The sequence below is a fragment of the Rana temporaria genome, chromosome 7 (assembly GCF_905171775.1).
Source record: "Rana temporaria chromosome 7, aRanTem1.1, whole genome shotgun sequence".
NCBI classification, from domain to species: Eukaryota; Metazoa; Chordata; class Amphibia; order Anura; family Ranidae; genus Rana; species Rana temporaria.
In genome coordinates this window covers 65,179,007-65,193,855 of record NC_053495.1, presented here as the reverse complement: position 1 = coordinate 65,193,855, position 14,849 = coordinate 65,179,007, and the positions used below count along the sequence as shown (strand labels likewise).

Sequence of the window (14,849 nt, the reverse complement as noted above, 5' to 3'; positions counted from 1 at the left end):
TAATCTTTACCGGATTCCACTGAGCCCATGGTCGCCCTTCTTTCAGATTTTGGTGATGAGTCCACCATTCCAGGGAAACCAGGACCTGGGGGGTGAGTAGGATTTTTTGGTCCAAAGACTCTGTCTGTCCCAGGAGGACAGGAAGAAAAAATGGAGTGTCCTGGCATGAAGTTGGGCCCAGATTACCGCTGCAGACATGAGACCTAATACTCTCAGAACATCCCTTCTGGAGAGCCAAGGATTTTTTATTAGGTCCTCTGCTGCTGAGGCTAGTTTTGCCACTTTGTCTTCTGACAAGAAGAGCTTCTGCTGTCTGGTGTCCACTGTGTATCCCAGAAAGACCTTGACCTGTTCTGGCTGAAGGGAGAATTTTTCTGTATTTATAATCCAACCTAGACTCTTCAGGACTGACACTACTATGTTGGCATCCTTCGTAACCTGTCCAGCCGACTGACCTGAGATCAGTAGATCGTCCAGATAGGGTATAAGGGATATACCCTGAAGGTGCAAAAAGGCCACTGCTTCCGCAAGGATTTTCGTAAATATCCTTGGGCTGGAAGTTAGCCCGAACGGGAGCGCCCAGAACTGCCAATGTAGGGTTTCCCCTTCCGTCACTATAGCAAACCTTAGGAAAGCCTGGTGATCTATGTGAATCGGCACATGGAGGTAGGCATCTTTGAGATCTAAAGTTATCAAGAAGGCCTCCTTCGTGAGGTTTTTCCTTACCGAATAGATACTTTCCATAGTAAACTTTTTGTATGTTAGAAACTTGTTCAGGTTTCTCAAGTTTACTATAAGACGGTATTTTCCAGAAGGTTTGCGGACTACGAACACATGGGAATAAAATCCCTGGTACTGTTGGTTTTTTGGCACTGGCACTATCACTAGTTTTTCGGCTAGCTCCTGTATCCCTTCTAGAAGGGCGGATCTTTTTAGGGTCTCCCTGGGAAGATGAGTGAGGGTGATCATAGAGGGGGGTGTTGCCATGAATTCTAGACGGAATCCCTCTCGAATGATTTGGCAAATGTAAGGACTGTTCGAGATCTTTACCCACTGAGGTAAGAAATGGGACAGCCGACCCCCCACTCTGATCTGGGCGTCACTTGGGCTGCTTGTCGCTGGCTTTAGGAGAAGGGAAAAGCAGGTTGCTCTTTTTATTCCCTTTCCCAAAGTTCCAACGCCTGAAGGGTTCCTTCTTGTTTTTCTGTTTTGCTTGCCCCTGGGGGCCTCGAAAAAGCTTCCTGAAACCCTCTTTTTTAGGTTTGACCAGAAATTTTTTACCTTTCTCTGATGATCTCGCCAAGACATCATCAAGATCCTTTCCAAACAGAAGGGAACCCTGAAAGGGGATGCCACACAGTTTACCTTTTGATGTCGCATCCCCCTCCCAGGCCTTGATCCAGATAGCTCTCCTAGCTGAGTTAACCAGGGCCGCTGTCTTAGCTGACGCTTTTGCAGCTTCAACCGCTGCATCCGCTAGGTAGGCAATAGCCTTCCTGATAGCTTGTAGGGACTCTACTACCTCCTCGGCGTCCGAGTTCTGGGTCAGATGCTCGGAGAGTGTTTCTACCCAAACATCAGTGTTCCTGGCTACACAGGTCGCTGCCAGGGCTGGGGCTAGAGCGGCTGCATTAGCTTCCCAAGCCTTCCTAAGGAGAGATTCTGCTTTGCGGTTCATCAAATCTTTGATGTTACCTGCATCCTCAAAGGAGAGGTCAGACACTTTTGCGACTTGTGATACTGGTGCATCAAGTCTAGGAAGCTTAAAAAAGACTTCCTCATCCTGCTGGGAAAAGGGAAACCTTCTTTTCCAGGTCTTTTGTTTGACAATTCTCCTTTCAGGATCTCTCCATTCCTGTAGGACTAGTTCCTTAAGGGACTGGTGCAGGGGGAACACCCTAGACTGGGTTTCACCTAAACCCCTATAGACTTTATCCTGTACTGAGGTAGGTTTAGGGGTTTCAGGAATTTCTTCTGTGGCATAGATGGCCTGGAGGAGACCCTCAAGGTCTTCTACAGCAAAGAGGTGTTTTCTAAGGCGCAAGTCTTCCTGAGACTGACTAGCAGAGTCTCCCTCTGCCTCCCCTGAGCTGTGTCTAGACCTGACCAGACTCACTATGTCACTCTCCCCGTCTTCTGCCTGACTCCGAGGGGGTGCTGGCGTGGACGAGAAGAAGGCACTAGGACCCTTAGTAAATAAGCTATCTTGGGAAGAAGTGCCCTCCCTAGGGGTAGTTTCCTCCGTATCAGTTTGCACTGACTGCCCGGCTGCCTCTCGGAAAGCTTTAACTGTTGCTAGCATTTCCGATTGCATAGATGTGAGAAAACTTTTCATCATGTTTGCAGCTTCTTTTCCTGCCAAAGTGTTAATACATTTGTAGCAGAAGGGCTTTGTATGGGATTTTGGAAGCTTTTCCTTACAATTCCCACATTTTTTGGAGGAACTATGCCCTGAAGCAGCAGGAGACTGGTTAGAGGCCTCCTGGGCTCCGCTGGGGGATTCTGAAAAGACATAAAATATGTACAGCGTTATGTTTGTCTTTCCCCATAAGACTGCTGGTTTGTACTAGGGAAAAAGTAAGCAGCAAGAGGGGGGTCAGATCGTGCTCTGACCATTTCCCTGGAAAGTCGGGAACTCTCGCTGCCAACCTTCTCCCTTTCCAGGGGGATAAGTACTCACCGACCCGCGACCTGGAACGACCAGCAGCTGTATCAGTCTTCCCATCCTCCTCCATGATGGGGGTTGACAGGGCCTTGGCTTGCCGGGAACCTTCACACAAGCTTTCCTTAAGCCGACCCACCGCCGCCAACACTGCTCCACGCTGCCAGGAGCTTCTGGGTTGCGCTCCGGGAACCGCCCCTTCCTGTGACGCGGTTCCCTTCTCAGAACGAGGCTTGGAGCGCGGCGTTCACCCGGGCGATTCGAAATGGCGGCGGTATCGAGCAGTCAGCGATGGCTTGCCTCCCCGCAGCACAGAGCGCTGATGCTCCTTTTGGAGCGACCTGCGAGTGGACCCGAAGGCCTACAGGTTTAGTTCAGCCCTCCCCGGCCTCCCTAGACCTGTCTCACAGGGGTACCTTCGACCCTCCCCGGTCTCTAGGTTTTAGAAAAAAAAAAAAAAATGGAGTTACACTTACCGGTAACGTCCTTTCCAGTAGTCTTTCAGGACAGCCACAACTTGAGAGATAGGCTCCTCCTCTTGCTTAGGAAACACTGCACAGCCTTTAAAATCTCTCCTCCCCCTGCTAGACCTCAGTTTTTACACGAGCACTCCGGTCCGCTGGGGAGACACAAGAAAATGTTAGTAATCCATAGTTTAAACATCAATATCATACTATGTTCCTGGATTAAAAACCCATTCTTCCAACTTTTCGGGAGGGTAACTAGGGCTGTCCTGAAAGACTACTGGAAAGGACGTTACCGGTAAGTGTAACTCCATTTTTCCCTATCCGTCTTTCAGGACAGCCACAACTTGAGAGGATAATCGAGTACTTACAAATTAGGGTGGGACCACGGCTTGCAAGACTTTTCTCCCAAAGGCTTGTTCACCTGCTGACACCAAGTCTACTCTATAATGCTTGACGAAGGTGGTGTAGCTGGACCAAGTTGCGGCTCTGCATATTTGATCTGGCGTCGCTCCAGCCCTTTCAGCCTGAGAAGTAGCCACCACTCGAGTAGAGTGTGCCTTTATTCCTGTAGGGACTTCCCTACCAGTCAAGGCGTAAGCCTGCCCAATAACTAGTCTAAGCCATCTAGCAATTGTGCGACGAGACGCTTTCTGTCCCTTTCTGGTCCCAGAAAACAAAACAAACAAAGAGTCTGACTTCCTAAAACTTTGAGTCAGCTCCAAGTACTGTAGGATGCACCTCCTAACATCTAGTGTACTAAACTTAAACTCCCTTTCACCTGAGGGATTGGAACAAAATGAAGGTAACACAACCTCCTGGCTTCTATGAAACTTAGAAGCCACTTTCGGAAGGAAGGCCGGATCGGTTTTAAAAACAACTCGATCCGGGAAAATTACACAAAAAGGAGGAGGACGAACGGACAGGGCTTCCAATTCACTGACCCTCCTGGCAGTAGTCACTGCAACTAAAAAGACTGTTTTAAACGTTAAATCCTTTAACGAACACTTGTCTAAGGGTTCAAAGGGCAACCCTGTTAGCACCTGTAAAACTAGTGATAGATCCCACTTGGGGAAGGGAGGTCCCTGAGAAGGTTTCTGTCTGGACAAAGCCCTAAAGAACCTGATGACCCAAGGATTGGAGGCTAGAGGGCTCTCTAGAAACACACTGAGGGCTGAGACCTGGCCTTTAAGGGTACTCACTGACAAGCCTTTATCCGCTCCGCACTGAAGAAACTCTAGAACGGACTTGTGGCTTTGTGCTGGAAAGGAAAACTCCTGGCACCAAGTATTAAAACTAAGCCAAACTTTTCTATAGATAGAACGCGTCTCCTTCTTCCTACTGTTAAGAAGGGTGGCAGTCAGTTTGTCCGAAAAACCTCTGGACCTCAGCAAGGACTCCTCAGTAACCACGCCGCAAGGTTCCACCTGTGTACCTGTGGGCCTAGAACTGGTCCCTGCGAGAGGAGATCCTCTCGAAGAGGAAGAAAAAAGGGAGGTTCTATGGTCAGTTGCTTGAGAACCGAAAACCAAGCCCTCTTGGGCCAGTGGGGTGCCACAAGGATAAGTGAGGTGTTCTCCAGCTGAAATTTTCTCAGGACCAGTGGTAGAAGAGCTGGGGGTGGGAAGGCGTAACAAATCCCGAATCGCCAGCTCTGGGATAGGGCATCTATCCCTCTTGCTCCCTCTCCCCTGCCCCGAGAGAAAAACCAATGTGTTTTTGCGTTCTCCCTGGACGCGAAGAGGTCTATCTCCGGAGACCCCCATCTCTTGACCAAAAGATGGAAGACCTCCTGATTGAGGGACCACTCGTTTTCCCTCAGTTGACTTCGACTGAGGAAATCCGCTGTACTGTTTTCTATTCCCCTTAGAAAAACTGCTGATAAGGACAGGGTGTTTGTTTCTTGTTGTTATGGCCGACAGGGCTACACATCTGGTGCCACCCTGTTTGTTCACATAGGCCACGGCCGACGCATTGTCTGACCTCACCTGGACGTGGTGTCCTCGAAGTCTCTCCTGAAAGAAGATGAGAGCTAAACCGATCGCCCTCAGCTCCTTCCAGTTGGAGGAATATTTCAGCTCTGCCACTTCCCAAACACCCTGTGCTGGAAGTACACCCAGGTGAGCCCCCCAACCTCTGCCGCTGGCGTCCGTGGTGACAACCAGTGGAGACCGGATATGCCACAGGCGACCCTGCGACAAATTGGTGATCTTTCTCCACCACCAGAGGGATCTCTTTACCTGACTTGGGACCTGTACCAGGACGTCTAGGCGTTCTAAGCTGTGGTCCCAGACTCTGAGTACAAAAGCCTGCAGGGCCCGAAAGTGAATCCCTGCCCACTGGACTGCCGGTAGAGTGGATGTTAACAGCCCTAGTGTTGACATCAGGAATCTGATTGAAACCTGATGGCTGCCCTGGAGGGCAGATACTGATTTTTCTAACTTTAGAGCCTTCTCTAATGGGAGGAAGACCCTTAGAAGGGTGGAGTCCAGGGTGTATCCTAAATAAGGAATGCGCTGCGATGGTATTAGACTGGATTTTTCCAGGTTTAACAGCCAACCTAGGTCCATAAGGGTCCTTTTGGTTAGTTCCAGGTCCCTGGATACTTGTTCCGGAGAAGCTGCAAAAAGAAGCAGGTCGTCCAGGTACGCTATTATACCCACTCCCTGAAGACGCAGGAAAGCTATTGGTTCCGCCAGGACCTTTGTGAACACGCGGGGTGAGGAGGATAGACCGAATGGCAAGGCCTGGAACTGTAGGTGCACCACCGAAGTTCCCAAGTCTATCGCTAGCCGTAGAAACTCCTGAGACCCCTCTGCGATGGGTACGTGCAGGTACGCGTCCCTGAGGTCCAGGGAGACCATAAAGCAATTCTGTGGTAGGAGGGCCCTCACCGTGAAAATGTACTCCATACGGAATCTTTTGTATGTTATTGACTTGTTCAGCGGTTTCAGGTTTAAGATTAACCTGTACTTGCCGGTGGGTTTCCTTACCACGAAAATGTGGGAGTAAAAACCTCTTTTCTCCTCCCCTTTTGGGACTCTGCAAACAACATTTTGGACCTCCAGATCCCTCAAGGCCCCCACTAGAGCCTCTGCTTTTTCCTTGGCTCTGGGAAGCTGAGTGACCAGGTACCTCTGCGGCGGAAGGGATGAGAACTCCAGGGAATACCCCCTTCTCACTATCGCCAAGACGTACCTGTTTGGGGAAAAGGACTCCCATTGTGGGAGGAAGGCCCCCAACCTTCCCCCCACTCTGATCTGGGAGTCATTGTTTTTTGGGGGGCTGGTCAGGTGGGCGAAAAATCGCTCCTCTTCCCCTACCCCTGGGTGTCCAGATCCTTTTTTGCGTGTCTGGTTTCGGGACCCCTGTTTGTCTCTGGGGACGAAACCCTCTCCCTTTTAGTGGAGTTTTACGTTTAAACGGAAAAGATTTTTTCTTATCCGCCGTGCGGTCTAAGACTGACTCCAGGTCGGGACCAAATAGGAGATCTCCTGTAAAGGGAATCCCACATAACTTGGATTTGGACGCAATGTCTCCTGACCAAGTCTTGAGCCAGAGAGCTCTTCTGGCAGAATTAGCCAGGGCTGCTGACCTGGCTGACATGCGGACGGATTCTGCTGAAGCATCCGCAATGTAGACTACCCCCTTTAAAATTGTGGGGAAGGAAGCCAAAATAGTGTCCTTGTCCGTATCCGCCTCAATATGTTCTTGGATCTTTGAGAGCCAGTGCTCTAAATTACGGGCCACTACTGTAACTGCTAATTCTGGTTTTAAGTTGCCAATTATGGACTCCCAAGCTTTTTTCAGCAACGAGTCCATCCTCCTATCCATAGCATCCGTTAGGTTGCCCATATCTTCAAATGCTAAATCAGTCTTTTTAGAGACCTGGGAAAAGGCCGCATGTAATTTAGGCATCTTATTCCAAAGGGACGTGGAATCTTCCGCAAAGGGAAACCTTCTCTTAAGGGATTGAGAAAAGAAAGGCTTTATTTCAGGGTCCTGCCACTCCTTCTTAACAGTATCAACCAGAAGTTCGTGCACTGGGAAGACCCTGCCCTTGTGTTCCCCCAGACCTTTGTACATCTGGTCATGGAGACTAAGAGGTTTATTATCTGTGTGAATGCCTAGGGTCGTGTAAATGGCACCTAGCAGTTCCTCAACCTCATCAAGAGATAGCTTATATCTAGAAGACTTTTTGGACTCACTGTCCCGGTCTTCTTCACCTGACTCTGCCTGCGAGTCGGAAACAACATTCTCCAATAAGGAGTGCTGCCCCTGAGAAGGGCCTGCAAAATCAACTGCCTCTGCTGAAGGATCAGGAGAGGCAGGTGCAAGACCCTGAGCATCAGGGTGGGTTGTAACCTGTGTGGGTACCAGGGGGGGTTGCACCCCCCCTGGCTAGTGCAGTCTCTGCACAAAACTTTCGTCCAAGAATCAGGAAGGGAGTCCCTACAGGAAGCACATTTTTTCTTAGAACTATGTGTCCTTCCTGTTTTTTTCTTGGCTTTTTTCTAGGCTCTTCTGAAAATAGAAGACATAAGGATCCACATTTAAAAAAAGCAAAGATAAAAAAAAAAAAAGATTTTTTTTTTTGTAAAAACAACATGGTTACAACCCTGTGGGAAGCACTAGCCAGACATTACTGCTAGGTGCCCTGCTGCCTTTCCCTCCTCTCCCCCAACCACCAAGGGGAAGCAGAGGAAGGAAAAAGACACAGTCTAAGGACTTGGGAAACCCTCCCCAGGAAACCTTTACCTTGGACTGGCTGGAGGTAGCGTCCCTGGTCGGGTCCCGTTCCGGAGAAGTCACCGACATTGTGGGGTGGTTGCGCTGTGTCTAACTCGTCCCAACGAGTATCCGACACCTCCAGCAGGACGCGTGGGTCTCTATCAGCGCCGCGACCCGGAACGGGAAGTCGCGGGTCAAAGGGAATCCTTTCCGAGGCGCACCGGAAGTGAAATCAGGGTGCCCGGAGCTGAGTTCCCCCGCCGCGGTCCTGTGGACACGATAGGGACCCCCCACAAGCCGTCTGCCGCGCTCGACACGGGTTGGGGTGCGTTTTTGGCGGTAAGTCTTCGCCCAATCTTCTCCTTTAGGAAGCCCTTGCCTCCCATATAGGAAAACTATGGCCACAGTCCCCTGACTGCACTGCCCTGGTTCCTCAGCAGTGTCTCCCCACCGGAGGAAACACTAAGAACTGAGGTCTAGCAGGGGGAGGAGAGATTTTAAAGGCTGTGCAGTGTTTCCTAAGGAAGAGGAGGAGCCTATCTCTCAAGTTGTGGCTGTCCTGAAAGACGGATAGGGAAAAACATGTCGTTGTGTTGGAGAAACACAATCAATACTGGGGAACAAGGGGATGGGTGGGGCTTTTTAATCTGTCATGTGATTGTGTTTCCTGCAGGGAGGAGCCATCATCTCTCAGGTGCCGTCCTGGAAGGTGAAGGGAGAAATTTTCCCTGTACCAACTTCTTACTATTCACCAGCCTCCTTCCATGCTTTACAGCAATTTAATTACACTGACATGGCTTTAGATTTATTACAATATAACTGTAGAACGCACAGAGAGATATCCATTTACTATCATGCCCACAAGTCTATGCAGCTCTGTAAACTGAAAAAAATTATAATTTTAAATGCCAATATACATGCAGCATACACAATAATAAAAATAACTATTTTTTCCCCAGGCAAGTGCTGCAAAGGGTTAAAAAAAAAAAAAAAACTGTTCTGCCAGCGCATAGGAAAGACAGACTCTAGCTATCATGCATAAAACCAATATGCAGTCAGACATACCTCACTGAACAAAAAAACTCTAATCACAATTGTTCTATCTCCTCTGAGCAAAGCTGCTGATGAGAGCAAAGTTTAGGTGGGGAGGGAAGGGCATGTCAGAGAATTGGGCAGCCCTGCTACAGCTGCCAACATAGGGCTTTCAATTTGCAGATAATACAAAAACAATAAAGATTAAAAAAAAAAAAAAAAAAAAAAAACACCACCACATACAACCAATTCAATCGATTTGGGCGAACGGTCCGGCCCAAACATGAGTTTGGGATGAACATTGGCTGTTTGCCTGCTCGATGCACACCCAAATTATCAGGGTGTTCAGTGCTACTAGCGAGTTAGTGTGCGATAGTGTAGTGTTGTCAGTCAGTGTAGAATATCAGTTTAGTGTGAATCTAGTGATAGTTCAGCGTGACCATGCATCATTCTTACTTTAGTGTCCATTTAATTTTTCAGAGCAGGTTTCCTGCAAAAAAAAAAAAAAAAAGTGTGTATATATATATATATATATATATATATATATATATCACACATACATACACATACATACATACACACACAGTATATGTCAGTGCCGTTTTACAGCTGTATAGTGGGGTGTGTCAGTGGAGTGTGTGTATTGAGTAATCAATGGAAAGTGACGTTTGGGGCACTGTAACTTGAGTAAAATGCATCCATGTACCACATTTCCACATCTTTATTACATTTTGTTGAGAACCGACCCCCCCCCCCCCCCCCATCATGTCTGGGAGGCCAACAATGAAAGGCAGGTGTTCCCATGCCACTGTGAGGGGACCAGCAGTGTTTGTGTCCACAGGCAAAGGTGGACGTGGCCCATCCTCAGGCAGGGCATCATGACCTCAGTTTAGTAATGTTGCCAATGCCATCCAGCCACAGCATGCAGGGGAGGTGGTGGACTGGCTTACCACCATCCTCCTCCGTCACCCAAGCAGAGACTAATGCGCAGTCCACTGCAGCTGCCAAAGTGGCTTATTCTGCCTTCTTGTCCACAGCTACTCCTGCCATAGCCCCAGCATCAGGCATGGAACAGTCAGCTGTGTTATTTGAACACAGCTTCAACCACTTGCACCTTGACGATGCAAACATTACTTGATTCAGATCTTGTGTCTGAGGAAGGTAGGAATACGAGCCTACAAAGAGGGGAGAACATTAGTAAACAACAAATTGGCAGTCAATTTGCCCAAGCGTATTGCCAAGTTGTCTCCAGTGATGAAGACGGATGGGGAGAAGACGAAGGGGGGTGGGGAGAAGGCGAAGGAGGATGGGGGAGAAGACGATGGGTGAGTGAGTAACTCGTATAACGCTACAAATGCAAACTAAATCGCCTCAAGGCGCTTTTTGCATCTAGTGCCGTCCTGTGTCTTCAGACAATTTTTTTTCTGAAGGCCCGATGGTTTTCTTCCATACAGATATCCGTGGGTAGAGTGTTCCATAGCCGTGGTCCTTGGACTGCAAATCTTCGTTCTCTATTAGATTTGTAGCGGGTCTTGGGGGATGTGGAGGAGGTGTTGGTTAGTTGATCGGGGGGCACGACTAGGGGTGTAGTGTTTTATTTTCTCGCATAGGTATTGAGAAGCGTTTCCTTGTGTGCATTTATGAGTGAGACAGAGGGTCTTGAATGTAAACCGATCCTTCACAGCTAGCCAATGGAGGGTCCTCAGGGACAGGGTGATTAATTCCCAGGATTTTTTTTTTCTGGATACCAGTCTGGCTACAGTGTTCGGGACGACTTGTAGACGCAAAATTTGGTATTTAGGTGGTCCAAGGTAGAGGGAGTTTGCTTAGTCGAGTCGGGAATTGATGATCGTTCCAACTACTACTGCTGTGTCCTCTTCCGGACAGCAGGCGGAGAAGGTAGTGAGATCCACTGACTACTGATCCTATTTGTGCGTCCATAGTCATGTCTAAGTCAAAGAGGACTCAGAGGCTTTTGACTTTGGTGCTTGGGGGATGATGATTTTCCCAAGGATGGTGGGTGGTGTGCATGTTGTCTTAGAGTTATTCTTTTGGTTTGCATGGAGAAATAGAAGTTCCGTTTTGGATCCATTAAGTTTGAGGGAGCTTTCCGTCATTCAATGATGAATAAGAGGCAATTTTCTAGTGCGTGGTATTGGTCCTTTTTGTCGGTGATGCAAAGGTAAAGTTGAGCGTCATCAGCGTAAGAGTGATAGAGCAGGTCCTGTTTGCGGATGATTTTGAGGAGAGGGTGGAGGTAGATGTTTAAGAGCATGGGTGATCCTTGAGGGACTCTGCATGTAATTGTACGTGCTTCCGAAGTGAAAGCTTCTAGTGCTATAGCGTGCAACAATACATGATATTTCAAGCTTTAATCCATGACACCTACACATTTTTAGGGCATCCAAAAAAGACATACAGATATTTTTGTAATGAAGTTTAGTATCCATAAACCTCCCTTTCATGTACTGTATTTCTTAGTAGACCACTACAAAAAGTTTAAAAAAAAAAAAAAAAAAAAACTCACCTCAAATATGCCAGCATTGGCATCAAAACAGCTAATATACAGGATGGCATCTTCTTTTTTATGGAACTTTGCAATCTTCTCCTCAAGTCTCTTGTGTATATTCTAAAGAAAGAAGTGTTTCAGGATCAGTTTAGAGAGGGTTGTTATCCATTTTTGAAATGCCCTCACCTCTGAACTAACACATCTTAGCCTGTTCATAAAACTGAACCCATTACTTGGAACCTTTATTAGCTACCTAACCTAAGAAAATTACCCAACAGACACCAGAAACCAAGGCCCTTAAAAGCACACATTTATGAACAAAAGTGATACACTAAATGGATTCCACAGTAACAGATATGAAAAATTTCTCAGCAAACGCACATAAATTCTACCTGTAATGTAACATGTAACCACATACATTCTGCCAACTAATACTCTCACGAAAGGGAGTACATGCGCTCCCCTACTTACAAACTGAGGGAGACAACAGGAAGTGAGAGGAAATCTACCCCTTGGAAGGGAAATGCACTCCTGTAAGAGTTATTATAGGAAAAAGGTACCTCTGCTGATGCTTTATCATCAAGGCCTGTTTCCACAACAACGAAAAATTTTCAAGATCCCAATGGTCATTGGGACAGAAAGTGAGGTGAAATCTTCTGAACATGGGCACAGACAGCAAAACAAACATTACAGGGGTGTTAACCCTTCCCTATGCCATCCATAAGCATAAAAAAATTAAAAAAAAATAAAAAGGGGGAGAAGGAGAAGGACCTGTTCCTAATAAACAAAGAGATTAAACTTAAACCTACAGACCCCATCTTGTTTGTAACTCGGGGACCGCCTGTACACCCCTCACATGTTTGTAAATATTTTATTATATCTTTTCATGTGACAACACTGAATAAATTACACTTTGCCTAGCCAAAAGAATATAACAAAAACGGTTGAGCTTCGAGGATCGTAGCTCGGCAACCTGGGGACACAGAGACCCCATCCCCGGCCTCCTGTCAACTATGGTTCTTGAGATATGGGGCCCCTTGTGCATCCTGTCAGAAGTTACATACAGCACGGTCAGTTTAAACACAAGCTGGCACACACCGTTCGCGGCAGAGGATGAGCTCACAGTGCCTCTCACTTTTCAGAAGCACTGAGCTTAACCACTTCAATACCAGGCACTTACTTACCCCCCTTCCTGCCCAAGCCAATTTTCAGCTTTTTGCGCTGTCGCTGTTTAAATGACAATTGCGCGGTCATACAACACTGTACCCAAACAGAATTTTTATCATTTTGTTCCCACAAATAGAGCTTTCTTTTGGTGGCATTTAATCACCTCTGCGTTTTTATTTTGTTTAGCAAAAAATAAAGACAGAAAAAAAAAAAAAAAAAAAAAAGTTTTGTTTTTGTTTGTTATAACATTTTGTAAATAAGCAAGTTTTCTCCTTCACTGATGGGCACCGATAAGGCGGCACTGATAAGGTGGCACCAACGAGCAGGCACCTCTTTCAGATGCGAGTGAGGAAAGGCCGATCAACAGCTCTTCCGGCTTACATTGTGATCAGCCGTGATTGGACACGGCTGATCACATGGTAAAGTGCCTCCGTCGGAGGCTCTTTACCGAGATCGGTGTGTCAAACTGACACACCACCGAGTCGCACCCCCACGGGTGCCCGGTGGCTGTTATCCTGATAGACATCATATGACGTCCAGTCAGGATAACGCAACCACCGCCCGGCCCTCATTTTGCTATAGGCTGGGCAGGAAGTGGTTCACGGACAATTTGAAGCCTTGGACCAATGGTAAAGCTGTCCAATAAAAAAATAAATAAATTTTTGGATCAGTTTGTATTTTCATGTAATGATTGTAGCTTATATTGGAATGTTCACATGCTTTTGCACTTGATGCAGGGGGGTGTAACCCACACACACACACACACACCAATTGGCACGTGTCACTTTAAAGAGACATTTTGAGTGACAGTACACAAAGCACTTATCACTTTAAACACTCACATTAACACTTTAAGTGAGACGCACCACAGAGGGTGTAACACATATACATAATTTTAACTTTATAGCATACCACACGTTTTTTTCGGTTTAAACACCTGTCAAAGTAATAAATACCCCAATTTTCCCACAAGCATTATGGACAGACATTTTTACAGATCCTAGTGGAAAATATCCCAATTGGGCCCAAATAAGCATTTTCCCTCCCCAGTGTCATGTGAATCGTTACTGTTACAAGGTCTCAGGTGTGAATGGGGAACAAGAGAAAACTCACCCAAGCTCTATGCTCTGCTGTGATGAGGGCTTAGGCTGAAACGCATCACCATTTTGGATGATGTTACTGCTTTGATGTCACAATAAAGTTTTCTATGGAGAAACTTTCTAGTTACCGGCTCGTACTTGTTATGTGAAAGGGAAGCGGTTTAACAGGACAGGTTTCACCCGGAACAGGCCTTGCCATGGCCGACCAAAGTAGATGAGTGCACTTGCTCAGCATCATAGCCAGAGGTTGTCTTTGGGAAATATACGTATTAGTGCTGCCAGCATTGCTGCAGAGGTTGAATGGGTGGTGGTGGTGGTGGTGGTGGTGGTGTCGGGGGGGGGGGGTTGAGCCTTTCAGCACTTAGACCATAGGCCGCTTACTGTATCAAATTGGTCTGCATGGTTGTCCTCCCAGAAGGAAGCCTCCTCTAAAGATGATGCACAAGAAAGCCTGCAAACAGTTTGCTAAAGACAAGCAGACTAAGGACGTGGATTACTGGAACCATGCCCTGTGGTCTGATGAGAACAAGATAAACTTATTTGGTTTAGATGGTGTCAAGCGTGTGTGAAGGCAACCAGGTGAGAAGTATAAAGACAAGTGTGTCTTGCCTACAATAAAGCATGGTGGTGGGAGTGTCATGGTCTGGGGCTGCATGAGTGCTGCTGGCACTGGGGAGCTACAGTTCATTGAGGGAACCATGAATGCCAACATGTACTGTGACATACTGAAGCAGAGCATGATCCCCTCCCTTCGGAGACTGGGCCGCAGGGCAATATTCCAACATGTAAACGACCCCAAACACACCTCAAAGCGGACCACTGCCTTGCTAAAGAAGCTGAGGGTAAAGGTAATGAGCTGGCCAAGCATGTCTCCAGACCTAAACCCTATTGAGCATCTGTGGGGCATCCTCAAATGGAAGGTGGAGGAGCGCAAGGTCTCTAACATCCACCAGCTCTGTGATGTCACCATGGAGGAGTGGAAGAGGACTCCAGTGGTAACCTGTAAAGCTCTGGTGAACTCCATGCCCAAGAGGGTTAAGGCAGTGCTGGAAAATAATAGTGGCCACACAAAATATTGACACTTTGGGCCCAATGTGGACATTTTCACTTAGGGGTGTACTCACTTTAGTGAGATACTGTACAAGGCCTTGTTGAGATCTGAAGCCAGATATAGCACTGCCAAT

General features: G+C 47.3%; 1 protein-coding gene across 2 annotated transcripts in view; it reads right to left on the bottom strand.

Annotated features, from left to right (window-relative positions):
- The window catches only part of GCAT (glycine C-acetyltransferase), a 49,546-nt gene that overhangs the window by 31,159 nt on the left and 3,538 nt on the right, over nucleotides 1–14,849 (bottom strand). For both annotated transcript variants that reach the window (XM_040359516.1, XM_040359517.1), the window contains one exon: nucleotides 11,417–11,518. In XM_040359516.1, the coding sequence (XP_040215450.1) occupies nucleotides 11,417–11,518 (102 nt within the window). The remainder of the gene's footprint in view (nucleotides 1–11,416; nucleotides 11,519–14,849) is intronic.